Source organism: Ammospiza nelsoni, chromosome 23, assembly GCF_027579445.1.
Source record: "Ammospiza nelsoni isolate bAmmNel1 chromosome 23, bAmmNel1.pri, whole genome shotgun sequence".
In the NCBI taxonomy this organism is placed as follows: domain Eukaryota; kingdom Metazoa; phylum Chordata; class Aves; order Passeriformes; family Passerellidae; genus Ammospiza; species Ammospiza nelsoni.
In genome coordinates, this window is record NC_080655.1 from 472,716 (window position 1) to 494,556 (window position 21,841).

Sequence of the window (21,841 nt, forward strand, 5' to 3'; positions counted from 1 at the left end):
CCGCTGTGGACACTTAGTTAATAAAGTAATAAATGTGCTTCCAAAAGAGCCCCTGCCCATTCAGCTCTGGCTGCCTCTGTGTCCCTGCTGTTAATGCACAGACTGTTCCATGGGATTAGGAACAACAGCCCGTAATACCATTGCCCAAAAGGTCTGTGCAAGTCTCTAAAGCCCTGCCCTGGCTGCGTGGGGTCACTCCAGCAGCAGCCACCCCCGAGCAGAGAGAGGCTCAGAGCCCAGAGGAACCTCACTGCAATGGGCATCTCTGCCCCTGCATGGCACAGCACAAAAGGCCCAGAGCCCAGAGGAACCTCACTGCAATGGGCATCTCTGCCCCTCCATGGCACAGCTCCAAGGCTCAGAGCCCAGAGGAACCTCCTTGCATGAGCAGCTCTGCCCCTGCATGGCACAGCACAAAAGGCCCAGAGCCCAGAGGATCCTCCTTGCATGGGAACCTCTCAGCACGGGCAGCTCTGCCCCTCGATGGCACAGGCATCCTCCCCGCACAGAGGGACCCTGCCTAATGGAACAGTGAGAATTCCCCAAGGATAACGTGTCTCTGGCACCGGGAGCTGCGCAAACACCACGCTGCTGCCCAGGGAAGGGCTCCACGCTGGATGGCACCGAGCAGCCAGTCCAGTTCCTAAATTTAGGATCAGCTCACGTCCAACACCGAGATCATTAACTCGGGGTTGTGCTCTCAGCCTGTGCCACTGATCTGTGCTGTTTGTCCTGGGCTTCTCAGCACAATGACTCAGAAAACCACTGTGCTGGGCCGGTTGGTTCTCTTGCAGCAAACACTTCTGCACAGGAACCACCTGCTTCTCCTGGGTCCAAATACTTCTCCACACACAAGATCTGCCTCAAACTTAGGCAATTCCTCACTGAGGGTTTTTTTTAAATCTCAGTGAATTGCCATGTCTTCTTCATATAAGGCAGAAGGTCAAGAAGAGATAAATACTTTCCTAACACACTGTGTGTTTAGCATGTATGTGTGTGACACACATATCCACATATTTAATTCCACAGCAGCAATGATTTGGTTCCATATTTGCAGCCAAGGAAAGCTAGCCACAGCTAGTGGGTAAAATCCAGGTCAGTCAGACTTAACTGACACAGATGGGGAACAAAATTATTGCTTTTGTTTAAAGTTGAAGATCCCATTTACAGGTGTTGCAAAAAACCTGTACTGGATGGATGAGTTACTTTTTCAAGTAATAGTGAGATCTTTGCCAAGTAACAGAAAGATCCTTTTCTCAGAAGTTCTACACACAACAGTAGAATGCTTGAAGAGCTTGAAAATTCCAGGTGATACACCAGAAACCAGAGTTGAGCCATGTAAGCACACAGGCATCTTGGCAGGAAAGCACAAAGAGCTATATGGACAGAGAAGTAATCTGGATGATATCACAACTAAATTTTATCCCAAGAAATTCCTGTGTGCTTCCTCAAATAGCTGGAGCTGTGTCCTGAAGGACACAGCCTGGCTGGCTGCACCAGATTGGTGCTCACCTGGCAGAATCTGTAGCACATTTGCTAACTTACCTTAGCAAATGGAAAGAATTAAAAGGAAAACCAGTGTTGGTTTCAACATTCAGGACTCAGAAGAATTTGTTTCTGCAGCTAGATGTTCCCCTCCTCACCTTTTCCCGAGAATCACATTCATATTGCAGGCTTAGTTCAGGCACTTTTATAAAATGTTCATCTGGAATAAAAAAGTCTGCAAAAATTATTTCTGCATAATTTAAAAGTAGCATTTCAGTCCCATTAGAGCTTGATAGGTCCCACCACATGATTATGGTTGTTATCTCTAATGATTTGACTGCTGCCATGAGATATTTGGAGGCTACTGTATAGCTGTAGTTAAGGTTTCTTCATAAACAAAAATATTTTCCTACCTATTAAAAAAGGAAAAAAAAAATATACTAAATGCTTTATACAGACAGAATCTGCTACTATGGAAATAAATAACATGGAGTGGAAAAACAATGTCTTAGCTGCAGGGTAAGCTAAGCTGTGGAATGTCACATTCCCGTTTTCTGCAGACTAGCTGCTGCTTGGCAGGAGGATCTCCAGGTCCTTGCCATTTGACACGACGGTGCTGCCGGAGCAGCTGCTGGCCACGTCCCCGGGGGCACCCAGGGAGGAGCCTTTGCCGAGGGGAGCAGCGGCAGCCGGCGACTGAGCCAGGCCGGGCTTCTTGGGAGGGATGGGCGGAGGGTTCCCCCTCTCGGCCCTGGGAATGGTGGGAGACTTGACCCCCGGAGACGAGGGGCTGAGCGGGCTGGAGACCTTGGCGGGGCTGGGGCAGTGCCCGGCCTCGGCCCTGGGGCTGCCGGCGCCGGCCAGGCTGCGATAGTCCGTGCCGAAGGGCGAGCTGTTGGGGGACACGGGCTTGATGGGGCCCTGCTGGCTGGTGAACCTGGACAGCACCTGCGTCACCGTGTTGCGCGCCAGCTGCTTGGCAGCCGAGTTGTCGGCCAGGGTGGGGGACAGGTCCCGGGACGGGGGGCTCTGCAGGCCCCCTGGCTGCTGCTCCTGCTCGGCCTGGGACTGGAACTTGTGCCTGGCCGCGTGGAAGCGCTGGTTGATGCCCACCTGGTAGGAGGACTGGTAGCCAGGGCTGCCGGCAGAGGCTCCCCCCAGGCGCTTGGCCAGCACTGGGGAGGAGCAGGGAGACGGGGTGAGGGAGGAGGCAGCTGTGCTGCTGGGGGACAGGGACGCCCCAGCAGAGGGCAGCTGGTGCACCGGGGACTCTGTTCTTGCAGGGGAGCTCCCATTCTCCACGGCACCCTCTGGGGCTGCGGCAGGCTTCTCCCTGTGAGCTGGGCTCTCTGCAGCATTCGTGTCCCCAGCCACCTGCCCGTCCGTGTCACAATGCCCGTTGGACTTTGCATAGGAGTGAGCGGGGGCAGAGGGGCTGGCAAACACGGCGTGGGCAGCTCTGCTGGCGCTGGCAGGGGCTGCTCGCTCTGCCTGCAGGCCCTCGGTCTGGCAGGACACTGACTTCACTGGGGGACTGTCAGTTGTGACCCCCCTGGACGTCACCGAGGGGCTGGGATGCACGGCCTTGGGGGGACTGTGCTCCTGGCAGGAAGCCTCCAGCTCCTTCAGGGCTTTCTTCAGACATTCCACCTCTTCTTTGAGTGCTTTTGTACGGTTTTCTTCTCTGTTCAGCTTAGCCTTCAGCTGCTCTCTTTCAATGTCAAACTCTGAGAGCTGCTTTTCTACTTGTGCTTCCATCTGCAAGCCCCGCTTCCTCTTGGCTGCCAGCTCCTCTTCCAGTTTACTCACCTTACTCTTCTCCTTTTCCAATTTCAAGCTCAGCTCTGCTGTCTTCTGGCCCTCTTCAGCTGCTTTGGCAGTGGCTTTCTTGCACTCCACAACAAGCATGGAAGACAGTTGCTTGTGGCGTGCCCTTTCCTCCTCCAACTGGCTCGACAGCTTCTTCTGCTCTTTCTCAAACTTCTTCACTTGGGACTTTTCAAACTCCACCTGAAGGTAAGAACAAAAGAGATTTTAAGGGTACCATAAAACCTCCTGAAAGCAAATGAAGAGAAACACCCCAAAAGGGAGCAGGTTTACTGTGCATCTTGGAGAAATTACACAGGAAAAAATGACAATGGATAAGAAAGAGGTTATTGCACCAGAAATCAGCAAAATAGTCTGGCACAACTCAGCCTGCACACAGTAACAATTATTACTTCCTAGTAGTTTTATCCTGTGTGAAATTCGACTGGCCTTTAGTGAGACACACACCCAGTCTGCCATGCACTGACAGAACAAGCAAAGCTTCCTTCCACCTCATTTACCACTTTGTCAGTTTGCCTTTTAAAGGCATTTAGGCTTTAAAATGCTGATGTGTTATGTATGCTTAACAAAGGGTACAGGCTTGAGTAACAGAAAACAGTGGCTTAAATATTTATTAGCATCTCTGAACAACACCCCCAGGAGATCTTCCATAACTTATTCTGCATTTTGAGTACTGCAGGGAGCTATCAACTGTAAATGCAATCCTATTCTTCCCAACTCCTCGGATTTCAGGCTGAAGTAAGGTTTCAAAGCATTTGATTGCCTATTAATACCTTCCAGCACTGCTCAGCTACCAAAGCACGCCGAGCAGTGGGGCAGGGCTGTTTTCCATGTCAGGGTGATAACAGCTCGGAGCGCCTCGCAGAGGGAGCTCCCGCTGCTCTCCAGCCCAGCCTGCCCTGTGCTGGTACCTGCTGGGTGAGCCGCTCCCGCTCCTTCTCCAGCATGTAGGTGACATCGTCCCCCTCGGCCGTGTCCTGCGCGTGCCGCTGCCGCTCCTCCTCCAGGTCCAGGATCACCTGCCCAAACACAGCAGCCGTCAGGGACAGGGCCCCAGCAGGCAGGCAGGGAGCAGAGCTGTGCACAGCTCCGGGGGCACAGGGGACAGACACCTGGGCAGCTCCAGAGGGACACGGGAGAGCCAGAGTGACGCAGGACAGACACCTGGGCAGCTCCAGAGGGACACGGGAGAGCCAGAGTGACGCAGGACAGACACCTGGGCAGCTCCAGAGGGACACGGGAGAGCCAGAGTGACGCAGGACAGACACCTGGGCAGCTCCAGAGGGACACGGGAGAGCCAGAGTGACACAGGACAGACACCTGGGCAGCTCCAGAGGGACACGGGAGAGCCAGAGTGACACAGGACAGACACCTGGGCAGCTCCAGAGGGACACGGGAGAGCCAGAGTGACGCAGGACAGACACCTGGGCAGCTCCAGAGGGACACGGGAGAGCCAGAGTGACACAGGACAGACACCTGGGCAGCTCCAGAGGGACACGGGAGCTCCAGTGACACAGGACAGACACCTGGGCAGCTCCAGAGGGACACGGGAGAGCCAGAGTGACACAGGACAGACACCTGGGCAGCTCCAGAGGGACACGGGAGCTCCAGTGACACAGGACAGACACCTGGGCAGCTCCAGAGGGACACGGGAGAGCCAGAGTGACGCAGGACAGACACCTGGGCAGCTCCAGAGGGACACGGGAGAGCCAGAGTGACGCAGGACAGACACCTGGGCAGCTCCAGAGTGACACAGGACAGACACCTGGGCAGCTCCAGAGGGACACAGGAGCTCCAGTGACACAGAAGAGCCACCACAGCAGCTCCATGGGACAGCCACCACTGCAGCTCCAGACACCTGAGCTCAACTCAAGTCACAGAGAAGCAGCTTTTGGACAAGTCCAATGTGTTATTATCTGGTCAAACTGAGTCAGTTTGGGAAAGATGTTATGGAAACCTCACACTGGACGTATTTTACTATTAAATGTCTAAATTGCATGCTTTTCCCCCAGTCTGTGCAATATCCTTGGCAGGTTCATGCCATGAATGGTGCCCTCATTCCAGAAGGGCTGGAAGGATCTCTGGGCATCACCCAGTGCACCCCCTTGCCCTGGACAGGGTTGCACAGATCAGCCCAGGAGGGTTCTGAACGCTGGCAGGGAAGGAGAATCCACAAGCCCTCCACAGCCCGTTCCAGGGTTCTGTCACCCTCAAAGTCAGTCAGTTTTTCCTCGTATTCGGCTGGAAATTCCTGTGTTCCAGTTTGTGCCTCCTGTCCCCTGCAAGTCAGAATTTCCTGGCAGGGCCATCGCTCCAGGGCCAGCAGGAGCAGAGGTGCAGCAAGAGCAGACCCAGGGCTCCAGAGCAGGACAGGCCCTGTGTGGCTCTGCAGCAATTCCCAACTGGCCGCTCCCCTGCCTCACAGCGATCTGAGGGCTCCAGTGCAAAGTTTATTTTAAAGAACATTAATTTGCTCTTCCACTTAAGAACAAGATGAGCTCTTGAAGTGAAACTGCTTCCCATGAGGGCCCAGTGAAGGAGCTCCTTCAGCTTTAACACTGATTTACATGAATAATTGAAATGCTATTAACAAAAAAGCCAGAATACAAACTTCCCAAGAGGCTCTGCTTATCCCATCACCAGAACTAAGCTCTCCCAACACACGCTCACCATGAATTTAGCAGCTCCTCAGTCTTCCTGAAATTTAAGCTTCCAAATAATGCTTAAATATTATCAAGTATACATCCTTGTATACTTGAAGAAGACAGGAAGAGGAAAAGGTGATACAATATCTGATTTTACTCTATGACTTAGTTGGATATTTGGTTGAAAAGTGAAACCCAGCCTTGTTTTTACTTCTAGTGACATCAATTTTTGTGATAGCATGGTCTGACACATGACCAAACACTTTATTGGTGTCAATATACATTAAGGGTATGTGTGAAGAATAACAGGTGCTTCATTAAAGAGGCCAAATGGCAAGAAAAATACTTTTGGTCAGTCCATATTCCTTAGGGAAGCACATGGAGTGCCTTCCCCTGGCAGCAGCTCTTCAATAACCACAGAGAACAAGTCCCAGGCAGAACAGTGACAGCTCTGCTGAGAATTCCAACTTCCAGAAAGCCTTTCCTGCATTTTGGGAAGCATTACACCACCCAGCTGTAAGCTGGATCCTCTTTGGTGTGTCCCAACAAAAGCATTTCAAATTCTGGAATTACAACTAATTAGCTCACCAGCTGCATCCTCTGGAGTGAGAAGTTTAAACAAAGGTGCAAAGTCCTTCCAGTTACCAAGCCTCAGGAACTCAGGTGTTTTTGCTGAAGTTGACTTGTTATTAAAATGCAGCTGTAACCTCTGCACATCCTAATTGAGGCAACACCTACCTTTCTGTGCCTGCTTTCTGCAGCAGCCAGTTGGGATAACATTCTCTCCTGCATATTCTTGCAGTGTTTCATCACCACTTTCAAAATAGACAAAGGATTGGAGCATACTGGCTGCTTTTCACCATGGTTCCCCTCTTTCAGCGCCTCAAAGTCTCTCTGCAGAGCCATCAGTGGATCACTGATGTTGTATTTCCCATAGCGTTCCTCGATGAATGTGTCCCTGTGCTGGGCCTGCAACACAAAAACAAATTTGCATTTTAATATACTCAAATAGCTAAAGAAACAGGGCTTTGTAGTTAATATTCCTTTTCCCCAGTTTTCCATTTAAAGAGAATTTAACACAGTCTGATTCATATCCTGTTATCTGCTACAAATAAAGGCAATAAAGACAAATCTTGCTTAAAAACACATCACCTCCACAAATATATCCAGTCTACAAACATCCTCATACCACAGCTACCTGCCAGGGCCACGGCTTGCATTCCACAGCTGTGAAAGGAAAGAAGGTAAGTACCAACTCTTGCTCAACAAAAGATTTAATCATTTATTGTCGCATCAGTGAAAGAAGCAGTTGTGTGCTTTCCTTGGCTGTGTCACCATCAAAGAATTTCATGTTGAGCAATTAAAGTTTCACTCTCGCAAGAGCCATCAGTCTGTGAATTGTTAATAAAATCTCTAATGCTCCCATCCAGACTAAACAGAGTTTAGTTTCTCAAGACAGGAACGATGAGGTTTCCTTTGGTGCTTGTAGGAATTAAGACAACTCACACATCCCAGGCTCTGCATTTGCAGTGCTTAATGGCTGGACTCGAAGAGCTCAGAGCTCTCTTCCAACCCCAATCATTCCATGAATCAGCCATTCCATGGAAATCTGTTTGTCAGGATACCCATAGGCTTATTCTATTCAATGATGACTGCAAAGGTCTAAAAATGAAGCAAAATCTCAGATATGAAAGTATTATCTGTGTGTTCACCACCATGATAAGAAACCAAATATTTATGCAACAAAAGACACAGAAAACCAGATGTAGATTCAAAAGAGCCTTCAGAGGCACCCTGGCTCAGAGAAATCTAATCACTGATTTCCAGTGAAGTGGTTCTGGGCTGAACCCTGAGCATTTGTGAAAAGCTGTGACAGAGCTCCATTCCCCACAGTGGTGTGTCACTGACAGCACCAGCCACGCCCAGCAGGGCTGAGGCACCTGCCAGAAACAACACCTGGATATGAGACTGCAGCCGGGGTCCTCTGATTCTCTGTGAGCACTGCTACCAGGACAGGCCACAGCTTCTCTTTCCTGCAGGCTGCACACGGCTCCTCTGTTCTGCACTGGTGTGTCCCCAGTGAGGAAGATGGGGTTCCCTCTGCGCCACTGAAATGCAGCAGGGAGCCCCAGGACCTGATTGAAGTGTGTTTAATGCAGAACAGACCTTAGCATGAGTGACCTGCTCAAGGGCTCTGACCCTCCATGCCCTTTCCTGCCACAGCACACACGTTTTCCCTGGGGCACCTGCTCCAAACCAACGCTGTCTGCACCTCCCCAGGTGTGCTCCACCTTCTGCTCCCGGCTGCAGAGCACAGCCAGCACATCTCCCACGGCCAGGCAAGCACAGCAGCTCTGGAGCTGGTGCAGGGCGCTGAATGAGCCCCAGGCTCTGCTGCAGCTGGGCATGGCATCCAGCTGAACAGAGCTCTGAGTGCCAGCCGTGCCAGCCTCGCATGAAACCCTCATGAACAGCAGCGGCAAACGTCAGAAATCACCCACTGCTGATGGGGCTGCACAGGGACGGCATTCAGACAGGAAAGATGGGCCTGACTCAAATGAAAGACAGCTCAGAAGCCAGTGCCTCTTGGAATGGCTCTTTTGCCATGGCCCAGCATCAAAACCACAAATGCTTCCCTCGAGCAGGAGTCCCAGAATCATGGAGCATCCCCACAGCAGCTGGCACAGCCACACTGAGAGTTAAATAACATTGAGAGTTAAATAACACAACTTGGCTTCACTCAAAGAGCTGGTGAGATTTGCTGGTCCCACCTGCATTCTGAAATGCAGCCATGTGATTAACACGAAATAAACTAAAAAAATTCATTTTTGCTCTTAAAAGGAAAAGTGTTTGCATTACCTTGACAAGAGGCATAAAAAACCCAACCCAAAATATCTTCTCCATGACCAAATTATAGACATTCACCCTGTGAGTCCAGTTTGGAGCTGGATTTTAACCCTGCAGTAAACACACACAGAGGAACAGCTCACCCTCACAGACACCCCTCCCTCTCTATCAGCAATATCCGTCAGGAGCTGTGGGCACTTTGATCACAGCTTCAGATATTGTTCTAACTTTGCACAATAATAAAAAGGAGAGGAAGGAAAAGAGCAGCCCTGGAAATGGGAGAGCAGCCCTGGATAATGGGGCAGCCCTGGTTTAATGAATCACAGGAAAAACTACAGGTTTGGGGTTTTTTTAGGAACAGGGAATCTTCTGTTTTTCTGAAGTGTTTATAAAAGTGACTCAGTGAAAGCTCCATATAAGTGTGGAGGGAGTTTCTAAGTGACTCAAGCATTAATAAGTCTGTAAATATGAACTGGGATCTCCATCCAGCTGGCCTCACTGCTTTGACAGATGCGTTTAATGCCACCCCATCCCAGTGCTGCCATTCCACCCAGGAACACGGCAGGGACCCTTCAGAAGGGCACCAGTGCTTCAGCTGCGCACACAAACCCTGCCTTTGTGCAGGGCAGTCTTATTCTACCAAATAAGAGCTCCAAAATCTGAGATCAAGGTGATTTTTGCAGTGCTGAAGGTGTAACCAAAGCCACGTTTTCCTCTGCTCCTCACAGGCTCTGAACTCTGAATAAACCACCCGCTCCGAATTCAGTGGGGTGGTTTATTTCCTGTTTGGGAAAGAACAAGAAGTTCTTCCTTGCTACTCTGAGCAATTAAGTATTTTCCTGAACTAGCATGACAAACAGATGAGACTATCATAACATTAAGGGCTTTCTCAAGTCCAGCTATTCTTCTTCAGTAGCCAGCAGAGCATAAACATTTAATTAAAGTTGTCTAGACTGGAGAAAGTCTTAACCAGGTCACCCTCCACCGAGCACACCCCGTTTGCACAAACAAACCCAGTGCTCTGGAGCTGGGAATGCAAACTGGGATTTTCCAGCCTGGACACCTCTGTCCTGCAGAGCAGCCCCTGGGCCACCTCGTGGAAAATGCATTTACAGTGCCACAGTCCCCAGGGTTACCTTATGCAGGTGTGGAAACGTCACAGAGGATTGTGCCCCTCCCTGAGACAGCTCTGCAGCCCAGCTGCTGCCACTGGAGCTCACATCAAAATCCTCAACCCTTCTGATCGTGGCCTGTCTGAGCTGGACTCCACCTTAAAGAGCAGTTCAGCTTTCAGAACAGAAGGAACTTGATGGAGGAACACTCTGTTAGTGAGCCCAAAGTGAAAAAAATCAACCTAGATCTCAGATCTCAGCACAGAAAACACAAATCCACAGAAAATCAAGGTTAAACAAAAAGGAAATAAGGTTACAAAAGGCAGTGTTAGTTAAGGAGTGGAAAACTTAATCTGAACACCAGAGATGACACAAATACCTCCAGCATCAGCAATGGGGCTGTGAAAGAAGATGCAATTCTGTGCAATTACATCTTCTGATTTAGTACCTCCATCTCTATCATCTCCAACATGCAGAACTGTGGACTTCCCAACAAAATACTCAAATTCCAGAAACAATTAAATGGATTATTCAGCAATTTTCAAGATTATCAAATTGACCTCTCCCAACAGGAAACAAAGATAACGTATAAGCTTGGGGCGCTTTTAGAAAACAGAAGGAACTCTACATGTGAACTACCCTTAAAAATAAACTTCCAGGAGACTGGAAAAATTACCATAAGCAGAGGGGGTTCCATGTGAAACTGGCTGGCTTTGAGCTCCAGTTTGGGCAAAGGACCACTGCTAGTCTGTCTGGGAAGAGATAATTCTGATTTTATGGGGCAGAAGTAACATCTGACCCAACTGAAAAGATGTTTCCTGTGCAGGCAGGCAAAGCAAAGGCTTTGCTTTGTTAGGAAAAAGCTACTGTTTCCTCTTGGGATTTCGAGGCTGTTTTGGGATGTTTCCCACAACCTATTTCTGTATTTTTTAAAAAATAAAATATTTCTTTCTACTGATTCCTTGTTTATGTGACAGAATATTCTCTCTCTGTTCAGTAATCTTTACAACTTGTTTTACTGGAACATCAAACAGGGAATTTCCAGGACCTGTTTCAAGTGTTTTTTTGGACATCAAGTAGAGAATTTCTCCTCCCTGTAATTTCAGAGTTCAGGTTTTAACCCTTGGTACACAACAAACACACTCTTAATTAACTCCAGCTACTGAGTTTGCAGTTCTCCAGTGATAATTTGCACAGAAGTTCCTCCTTCATGCAGCAGAGAGTGGAATAAGCTTTAAATAGCTCCTCACAGCCTTGAACTTCCTTATTAGCTTCTCTCCCCAGAGACAGAAGTCGGGAATAAAGGCAGGCTGAGGTCACAGCAAGCCCTGAGAGAGGAGGGAAATGGGGCTGGGGACCTCTGGTTTGCCCAAAAGTAAATGCCAAAATGCTGGAGTGGGACTGGCAGCAATGGCAGGATGAGCCACCAGTGAGTGCAATGCAATGCAATGCAGCAATGCAGGCACAGAGACACCAGTGAATTGCCCAAATGCAGCAATGGCAGGCACAGAGACACCAGTGAATGCAATGCAATGCAGCAATGGCAGGCACAGAGACACCAGTGAATTGCCCAAATGCAGCAATGCAGGCACAGAGACACCAGTGAATTGCCCAAATGCAGCATCTGCCCTAATTGCCATCATTACCTCGAGTGAGCAGACCTGATAAACGAGAGCCATCCACATCTGCCCAAGTAAGACCTGTTATCTGTGCTGTTATCAGCTTTGAAAAACAGAATAAGCTTCCTCAGGAAATGTCCAGCAGCACAGAGCTGCAGCTTCCTTTGCTGGGAGCTTGGTGCCAGGCTGGCTGTGCCTGCCCCAGCACCCTGGGGTGGTGCTGCAGGGGTGCCCTGTGCTCAGGATGGGCTGTGGGCACCCCAAACCAGGGAACAGCACCCCAAACCAGGGAACAGCACCCCAAACCCGGGAACAGCACCCCAAACAAGGGAACAGCACCCTAAACCAGGGAACAGCACCCCAAACCCGGGAACAGCACCCCAAACCAGGGAACAGCACCCCAAACCCAGGGAACAGCACCCCAAACCAGGGAACAGCACCCCAAACCAGGGAACAGCACCCCAAACCCAGGGAACAGCACCCCAAACCCAGGGAACAGCACCCCAAACCAGGGAACAGCACCCCAAACCAGGGAACCCAGAGCAGGAGCCCTTCCAGCAGGGAACCACTGCCACAGCTCTCTGCTCCTGCCCAGCACACGCTGGCACTCTGGAGGTGAGCAGAATCAGCTTTTTAAGACTGGCAAACTGAGCTGCTTCCAGCAAGAGACAAACAAAAACCTCCCCAGGCTTGCAATAAAGGCTGTAAGGAATGCCTGCATTCCATAAACAGCACCCAAGGGAACTCTGCTCCATGGAAGCTGCTCTCTAAGTGATGCACAAGCCCAATTTGCCCCATCTGTGAAAGATTTAACAGCAGGAAGGTTTTGTATTACTGAACTTTTCTTTTTATTTAAACAAGAGGCAGGATTAAGTTTTTCAAACTGCGCTGTAAATCTAGTTTCTAAATCCACTAACAAACAACACCTAGTTTTTCATTAATACTGCTTTATAGTGCATCACTGCACTCAGGAGCAAAGAGATGAATACCAGCTCCCAGTCATTAACACAAAATAGTTTCTATTCCAGCGTAAATTGCCTGAGGCCTTATTAACATAAAGGAACAAGCCAGGAAGCTGCTTCCTGCTTTCTGAAAGTAAACAGAACCTCAGTTCTAATGTATGGAAAGCAGGGGGGAGGGAACAGAGTGCTCTAACACAGCGATAGGGATCCATTTAAATATTGAATTGTTTCCAGGCGTGGTGTGCTATTTCAGAAGGCAAACCTGTGGCTCCTGCAACCCTTCCTGCACTGCAAGGAGGACTGGGAGCCCAACTCAGGATTATGCAACTCTCTGACAGCATCTGGGTTTTCTGGATGATATAAACACAATTATAACTACAGGAAAAGGAGCACAATAAGAAGTCAGGCTTAAAATCTGTTCCAAGGAGAACATTGAAATTTATGTAGTGGACAGGAAACTACTTTCAGGCAAAAAAAAAAAAAAGTTTTGTTTTTTTTTTTTTCCAAAGAACTTTTAAAACAGAGGAAGCAAACTGAAGCACTGGGAAAGAATATTGTGAATACAGTCAGTTTGTCAGACAGCAAGGAGGAAAGGGGCAGGATTTGGGGAGAGGGGAAAAAAGGAGTGAGCTCAACAAGCAGTGTCTGCTCAGCAGCTCCATTCTGACACACAGCAACGGGGCCAGTGCCAGCCAACAAGTGCCTGATACCATCAGGGAGAGGAAAACTATTTTAAGCTGTGTCATCTGCACGCATGGATTCTCTCTGCTAAATGCCAGATGCAAAATGCTTGTCTCTAAGCGTGCAGGAATATCAATTATTGCAGACTGTGCTACAACCAGATGACATGTTTACAAACTAAGGTACTCTTCCTCTGCAAGTGCCTGTCCTTTCCTATACCGTACCACAGGACTGGGCTCAAACAACCAGAGCTGAGAATCACTGAAATCTGAAGCAGAAGTAAAACTAGCCCATGAAGGGAAATGTGTTTTTGTCACTGTGAGGGAAGCAAACAGGCAGATAAAATCCTGATTTGCAGCCGCTGACATCTATGTGTTTAACACAACTGCTGGAGAAAAATCACTGCTGTGGCCCAGGGTTATGCAACCCCCTAGGAAAGTTCAGAGGATTGAACTCCACCTGCTCCCAAAATATACCCACATTTGACACAGAACTATTGCTGTTCCAAAGCAATGCAGCTGCCAGGGCAGGACAGGGGCCTGTCCATGGCCCTGGGGACCTGAGAGCGGTGGGACCACGTCAGACAGGTCCAGTGTGAGGAGCAGCAGCTGCCCCGGCCCCAGGTCCCGCTCTCTGCTGCAAACCGCTGCTCCATTTATCCAATTTGTACAAGTCAAACTAAATTTGCTCTCAGGAGTGCAGATCTTTAACTCAGAAGCTGTTTTTATTCAGGGCAGCACTTCCGTGCATCAAAACGTGAGCAAACAGATCAGCAAGGTTTCCTTTAATTAGTCACACCAAAGCCTCTGGGCCAGGGCGGCACGGTAAAGCTGTTACCACAGCCACTATCAGCAAACAAGGACAGAAACAGCGCGAGGCCAGCGCTCCTCTGGCTGTATACTCCAAATAAATGGAGAAAGCAGAGCTGCCAGGGCTCTGCTGCTGAGCCTCTGCCCAGATGAAGCAGTTTCACATGTAGAGTTCACATGTAGAGTTTTCCTTGCAGAGCTGCTGCCAGCAGGGCCAGCCCGGGCTGCAGCACCACTGGGGACAGCTGTGGAGGCAAGGAGAGCACAGCTGGCACCTCCAGCACAGCACAGCTGGCACCTCCAGCACAGCTGGAGCCAAGGAGAGCACAGCTGGCACCAAGGAGAGCACAGCTGGCACCTCCAGCACAGCTGGCACCAAGGAGAGCACAGCTGGAGCCAAGGAGAGCACAGCTGGCACCAAGGAGAGCACAGCTGGCACCTACAGCCCAGCACAGCTGGCACCTCCAGCACAGCTGGAGCCAAGGAGCAGCACAGCTGGGGACAGCTCTGGAGGCAAGGAGAGCACAGCTGGCACCTCCAGCACAGCACAGCTGGCACCTCCAGCACAGCTGGAGCCAAGGAGAGCACAGCTGGAGCCAAGGAGAGCACAGCTGGCACCTCCAGCACAGCACAGCTGGCACCTCTGGCATCTCACAGTGCTGCAGACCCCAGGGCTGGCAGCTCTTCCCTGAGATCACCCTCAGCAGGTACCAAGGCATTTGAAGCTTCCATTGCCCTTTCCCAGCAGCCCCAGCTGTCCCCACAACCCTGAAACACTGCAGCACATCCCTGACAGAGGAAGGGGAAAACAGCCCTAACCTTTCATTAGATCAGTGTTTTATACTCCGTAATTATCAAGCATAGGTTACAATTTCATTTAATTTCTTCTCAGCTATGGGTACTTGACAAATTATGTCAAAGGGTATTCTTAGTGCATTAATCTCCGCACACAAGAGGGAACTGCAGGTTAAATTTCAACAGGAAGGATAATTGCTTTACACTACTGGAAGGTAGGCAATAAAGAGCCTCTGGAATGGAGCTGCTGCATTTCTTCCCACTGGTCTCTGTGCTCCACTGTACACATCTCACACTGAAATACTGAAGGGAGGCTTGTTTGGGTAACACTTTCTGAACACACAACAGTGAAAAGATGGATCTCAGGACACAGCAGAGACTTGCAAGCGTGTATTGGAACAGAAATCAAACCTTCCACCTGACCAATAGTTTTGAGAGGGTAACAATATTCCTCCAAAATAAAAGGATTATCTAAATGCAAAAGCAGCTAACAACAAAAAAGCATCCCAACTGTCCTGGAGAAGGATATGCCTCCACTCCCCTGAAAGATGCTTGGAATCAAGCTGGAGAAGCTTCTGCTGGAAAAGCAGGTCCCTGCAGCTCTCAGGCCTGCAAGCTGCCATTCCTCTTCTGAAATAACTGCAAGTTTCATACATTGTGAGCAGTGACAGCTCAGCTTGAAAAAACCTTCAAGACTCAACCCCGGCACAACTAATTCCTGCCATCATTTACGCCACTGTTTCCTTCACTTTGCTGAGGCTGAGTGCCAAGCAGGCATCCTTCAGGGAGCAGCAGAACTGCACATGCACCATGTATTCTCTGAAATAATGTCCAGCTCAATATCAGCACAGAGCAGAGAGCCACAGTCCCTGGTGCAGGCCAGCAGAGCTCACATCACAGCTGCAGCTGCCCCTGCCTTGTCCCACGGCCCCAGCTGCACTGCCAGGGACTGGAAGTGCCTTTGGGAGCAGTTTTAGCTGGCATCTGCCTCGCTGGAGGGTTACACTGATGCTCCTGCCAGCAAAGGGAAGGGTAAGGAGCTGAGCACTCAGGGCTGCTGCTCTCAGCAGTGCCAGCTTATGGAGGCTTAGCCAACACAAAGCCAGGGATGGTTCTTACTCAGTGTGACGTTATTGTCACTAGAAGACTCATCTGTGATCCCTCTTGGGGAGAAGAGTTCCTGCTTTGAGCAGCCCTCCCTGCTAAAGGAGAAAAAACCTAGAAAGGAATTGTGGTGGACCTTTTGCACAGCAGAAACACATGGTTCTTTATCAGAAAGGATGAAAACACACATAACACTGTATTTCAATACCAAAATGCTTCCTGCAGACAGCTTCTGAGACAAAAATTACCTACAGCATTTCCTATGTAATCCTGCTGATATTCAGTGGGATTCTGAACCAGTAATGAACTTCACCTTGGATACAGCTCTCTGCAGAACTCACAGTGGTACTGCTGTCATGTTTGTTTCTTATCCTGATACTTAAAACCTACCTTTAAAGCCTCTATGACAAGATCTCTTGCTTCTAATTCTCCCTCGAGAATGCTAAACAGCGTCAGTAGCTCTGGTTTGCTGAGTTTTTCCAGATTCATCCTGAAAACCTGAAAAATAACGAAACCCAGTTTAGTAGGCATTTCTTTGGACATTAAGATCAGTATTTGAAGCTGTGACATGTAATCTCATTTAAGCTCAGCTCCCAGCTCTCGGGGCTGCAGATTGCCCTGAGGGGGGGTAGTTTTCTCTCATCTCCCAGCACCAGTTGCAGAAGATGCATTTGTCACCTCCTCCCAGGGGACAGGGACACACGCACTCCCATATGGCGATGGCAGAATGTGTGGGCTGACAGCACAGGACAGCAGCCAAAGTTAACAGGGGAGGGGAAAAACAAGGATATTGAGAAGTCACAGTGGTCACACATCTGCCTCCCACAGCTGCAAACACCAGTGAGGAGCTGAGATGAACCAGGGCCAGCGTGGCCACCCACAAGAGCTCAGCAGGGCTGGATCTGCTCCTGGGAATGCCATTAGCCATGCTGATGGAGCAGACCCAAACCCTCCACAAAAATCAATGCCACGGAAAATACACACTTCATTACTGTTCTTTCAAACTGTTCAATACCGGCATCATTTATTAAATATCATCTTACTGCCTGCATAAGAGAGCCATCATCTGAACCGCACATAAAGAGGCTTCATATTCTCCTCCATCTTTGCTGATACATTTAACACTGTCCCATAATAAGCCTTTTTGTTACATTATTTTGTTAAAAGTAGAAATAATTTCAGACTAAATCCTTGTCTCTGATGAAAATATACCCATTGATGCAGTCTTGTGCTTTGCACAACCATCAAATACACTTTTCTGAGTCCAAGTCATGTCCATCTTTCACCACACTCCGTGTCAAACAGAAAATGCTGCCGCATGAAGAAAATAATCAGAGATATCAACCTCCAGCGGCAAGTGATAAGGGGTTAAATTAGCCCTGCTGGAGAATCCATCCAGCTGAAACACTCAGCTGAAGTCTAGCTTGTCTGAAGTCACTGCTCCTTTACAGCTGATTTGCATAACTGTGCCTTGGAGAGTTACACACAAAAGCAAGTTCTGTCTTGTTTGTGCCAGAGCAGTTTTCCAGCGGCTGGGAACAGAAAGTTCTGCAGTCATCACACAGCAAGAGGAATCAGAGATTACTCTGTGCCCCTCTGCTAGGCAGGGAAGCGTCCCATCACACCCACACCCACGAAATTCCAGCAGGCAGCAGCGTTTCCCACAGCTCTGCTGGCTCCCCTCCCTGGGCAGGGGCTGCTCAGGTAACACCAGGGCAGGGACCTGCTCCAACCCGACTGAGCTGGACACCACAGCCCCGTCCCTGCTGCAGAGCCAGTCACAGAGGCAAGAGGAAAACCCACGAGTGGAACGTTTGGGAAATCTGCTCGTGTTTGTCACCAGGTCAAAAAACCCTGATCAAAACTCACCATAAAGGCACAACTTAGGAGACCAATGTACTGGCTAAAACCCCATTTCTGTGGGCCAGGGCAGCGCTGGTCACCTCTGGTCAGCGCATGGACCTCGGCAGAGATGCCCAGGTGCCAGCCTGACCATCTCCCTCCCTCTGGACACGGCTTGGGGCTCTGCTGAGACCCCGCGCAAGGAGTGTGATTTACAACTTCCATCTCAGAAAGACGGAAGCAGCAAAGAAATGCTAAAACGTCAAGAAGTAGCCACACAGAGTGAGAAAAGACATAGCCTGGCTCTAGCCTTTGATATTTACCATGTTTGTGTTGGTGCTCATGTCAAAGCTGCAGCATGTCCCTGGGCAGCCTGTAGATGTGGAATATCCAAACATTGCTTAGGAGGTGCACGACTTGATTTCAAAACCATCTCAGTCCTTGCTGAGACTGAATTCACGGGTTCTAAGACTGCACCAATACCAGTGGGAAATACCTTTTATTGCCAGGCACTCACCAGGTGACAGTGGCACTGGGACATTATAAACCTGAAGGAAAAGGACATCTTAGAACAAAGTGTATCATATAATTCTGTCACCCCAGGACAGTAAGTGTTGGACATGGACTTTCACCATGACTGCATCCATGCTTTTCCCTAAAAAAGAGATGATGTGGAAACGTGCAGCTGCATCTCCCCAAGAGCTACCAAACAGTTCAGTCTTGCAGCAAGGACAGCTACCAGCTGCAGTTTGGTATTGTAAAGCCATTAGTCAGGGCAGCAATAATTTCTGCTCTATATTCTAACTACTCCCATTGTGACTCGTACTTGCCAGTATTGTAGGAATAAGCCAGGCTATTCTTACCACGCCTCTGTAGTCTGTAATGTGCTTAACAACATAAACAAGCCCTGTCCTAAAATATACATGTAAAAATACCTAAGAGAAATAAAGAGCAGGAGCCAGTGTGCACAGCAATCATTTATCCAACAACAAGAGGTGACATTACAGGTATGTCAGTGGCACAGCCTCAGCTTCCTCATGTGCAGCCTGCTGCAGGAGATCTCCACCTGCTTTGTTTGCACTTCACACTGCTGCGGGAACAGACTGGGAGCAGATGCAACAAATAAAGGCACTGCTCTAAAAACCCCCCAAAATGTACCTGTACTCTCCAGTGACCTCAGGGAACCTTCAGAGCACCCCAGGCAGATGGCTGTTAAGCTGAAAGGACCACAATCCCAAACATTCCCTTCAAGGGCCACTCTGCACTCGGGAGCTGAAATTCGGGGGATAAAAAGCTCTATTCATTTGCTGTTACTGTCTTACAGAAACAAGAAGCATCTCTGGATCAGAGAGCTAATAAGCATGTACTTGAGCTCCTTTTCCCCTATCCAAATCCAAATCCCTTCCCAGCCCTCCAGGCTCCTGAGCTGACCTTTCCAAGGCTCTTTCAAGCTACACACGCCTGTGCCTTCCCTCGTCCCATGTTTTATCAAAAGATCACACCAACTCTATTAAATTACACAGTTCTCCCCCTTGCCAAGTGTCTCATTCCACCAAAGGGATCTGGGCACTTCAGCTGGGGAACCTGACCCTCTGTTTCCAAACCCTTAATCAAGAGGCATCAGAAACAAGATCCAGCGACTGCCAGGGCACGGCACCCCTTTACATCCAGGGAAATACACTGAGTGCACTCACACAGATCACAAACCACAAAGACCTTGTTGTTTAGACCCATTACATAAATATTTTCCCCGAGTCCGAGATACACCACCATTTTTGGACAATAAGGCAGAGTTTAGAGCATAAACAAAGATAATCACTTTCTGCTTGCCTGAAGGTGAGCTTGCTTTCAGCTTCGGACCGCTGGAGCCCCCTTGGCAGAGCCATGCCCACCCTCCACGGAGATAACACCTTTCTAAGAAAGCTATTTCCCGGTATTTCACTGAAAATAATCACGGAGAGCAGTTTAAGTGTCTGCACACCACCGGAGCGGGGGAGTTATCTGTGGCATGTGCCACTTGAGGGACTCTCAGATAGGCTGGCAGCTCCCTCTCAGCCCCGGCGGGTGATCCTGAAACCGTGCCAGGGCACAGTTCACTGCTCTCACACACACACACAGACGGGCAGAACCCACCCAGAGGATGGTGCCAGGGCAGGGGAACCTCATACACCGACCGCCAGGGCTGGAGGCAGGGGCAGGAGCCCAAGGGGAGCCCCAGGCAGGACCCCAAGCACAGCCCGAGGCGTGGCGAGGCACCTTCGGGATCCTCTGCGAGCCCTTGGCTCAAAACTCTTCCACTTTTAAAAAAGAACATCATGAAGAACCAAGCTTGTTGCTCCTTCCTCCTCTGAGAGAGGGTATTTCCTAAACCTACACCAACGCAACAATGCCACAGTGCCGAATATTCTGAATCAGCTTAATTGTCTTTCCTGTGTTCCTGAAGAGGAACCAGCATTTTCCAGAAGCCAGCACGGGCAGTCGTGTCATCACATTAATGGCAGAACCTCAATGACCAGTTGGAGAAGTCCTGACAGACAAGTTCCCAAAATTGTTTCTGTGTGTATCGAGTGGTGTTTGAGTCGTTTCAATAATTACATATGTTCATGTAATGAAAAATGCTAACATAGACCTAATAGTTGTGTATCCACAGTGCTACCTGGCATTGCATCACTCCTGTGGAGATCCAGGATAAAATGAGAACTGTTTCTATTTCCTTCACCTTTGTATCTCAGCCCAAAAGGAAAAAGGGCATTACCCACAAAAATCCATCCTCATCGCATTAGGTTTTGTAGTAATTCTCAGAAGGAAGCAAATTAGCAAAATTCCAGCATGGATTTTGTGTGGGTCCTTGAAGCCCCCGTGCAGAACCGAAACCATCGCGGGCTGCTGACCTTCACCCCGGGCCGGGGAGCCGCGCCCGCCCTGCCGCTCCCGGCGCCGGTGAGAACGGCGGGTCAGCGGGGCACCGGCCCCGGTCCGGCACGGCGGGCAGCGCGGGTCAGCCCGGGACACCGCCGGGACCAGCACCGGCACCGGCACCGGCACCGGCACCGGCCCCGGTGAGAACGGCGGGTCAGCCCGGGACCGGCACGGGCACGGGTGGGCAGCGCGGGTCAGCCCGGGACACCGCCGGCGGCACGGCCGGTGCTGTATTCTCCGGGAGCGGCACCGCCCGGGGACCCGCACCGTCCGGGAGCGGCACCGCCCGGGGACCGCACGGGGGGGTGGCAGGGGCCGGGCTCGGTGGCTCCCGCGCTGCACCGGCCCGGTACAAGCGCGGCGAACAAAGGGAAGCGCCGCAGCGGAGCCCGCGGCGAAGGAGGGCGGGCGCGGGGAACAACAACCGGCTCCATCGCCGCTCGGTGCGCGGGCCCGGCCGGACCGGGCAGCGACGCCCGGATCCCGGTGACGCCCCCCGGCCCCCGCGCCCCGCTCTCCCGTTCCCCCGCTGCCTCCCCTTCCCCGCCGCCTGCGGCCGCCCAGTCCCGGCCGCAGCCGCCCCCGCCCGCAGCGGGGCTCGGCCCCGCCGCCGCCGCCCCTCTCAGCCCCCGCGGGCCGGGCCGCCCCGCACCTGCCTCCGCCCCCCGCAGGGGCAGCGCCGCGCCAGGACGGGCCGGGCCGGACCGGACCGAGCCGGACCGAGCCGAGAGCGGGACCGCGCCCGCCCCGCCGCACCGACCTGCCCGGCCCCGCGCCGCCGTCGCCGCCGCCGCTCCGCTCCCCATCGGCCGCCCCGCCCCTCCGTGACCGACGGCCCACCCGCCAATCAGCGCCGCCGCAGCCGCGTCCGCGGGCCAATCCGCCGCGGGGAGGGCGGGGCGGGGGCGGGCACAACCAATGAGGCGGCGCGGAGGGCGGGGCCGCGCGTGAAAATCCCTTTTGTTCGCGGCAGAAGGAGCGGGCGGCCGTGATTGGCGCGTCACTTCCGGCGGGGCGGGGCCGCGGCACCGCCCGGGCCCCGCCCCCGGCCGTGGCTGTGTCGGGCGGGGCCGGGGCGGGGCCGGGGCCGGGGCGGGGCCGGGGCGGGGCCGGGGCGGGGCCGGGGCCGCTGCCGGGCGGGACGGGCTGTGCGAACCGGGCGGGGACAGGCGGACAGGATGTGCAGCCCCGCCG

At 51.2% G+C, this 21,841-nt stretch overlaps 1 protein-coding gene across 4 annotated transcripts; it reads right to left on the reverse strand.

The window, feature by feature from the left end:
- Positions 1-429: 429 nt before the first annotated feature.
- Positions 430-21,454, reverse strand: CTTNBP2NL (CTTNBP2 N-terminal like). Of its 4 annotated transcripts, none has more exons than XM_059487967.1 (5): positions 21,408-21,454; positions 16,277-16,384; positions 6,696-6,926; positions 4,224-4,331; positions 430-3,495 (listed from the first exon to the last, which is right to left on the reverse strand). In XM_059487967.1, the coding sequence occupies exons 2-5, from the start codon at positions 16,373-16,375 to the stop codon at positions 2,047-2,049; spliced, it is 1,887 nt and encodes a 628-aa protein (XP_059343950.1). In that variant the 5' UTR covers positions 16,376-16,384; positions 21,408-21,454; the 3' UTR covers positions 430-2,046. The 4 variants fall into 4 exon arrangements, with proteins under 4 accessions (XP_059343950.1, XP_059343951.1, XP_059343952.1 ...); XM_059487968.1 differs by lacking the exon at positions 21,408-21,454 and adding an exon at positions 21,300-21,406; XM_059487969.1 differs by lacking the exon at positions 21,408-21,454 and adding an exon at positions 20,484-20,582.
- Between the last annotated feature and the right edge of the window lie 387 nt (positions 21,455-21,841).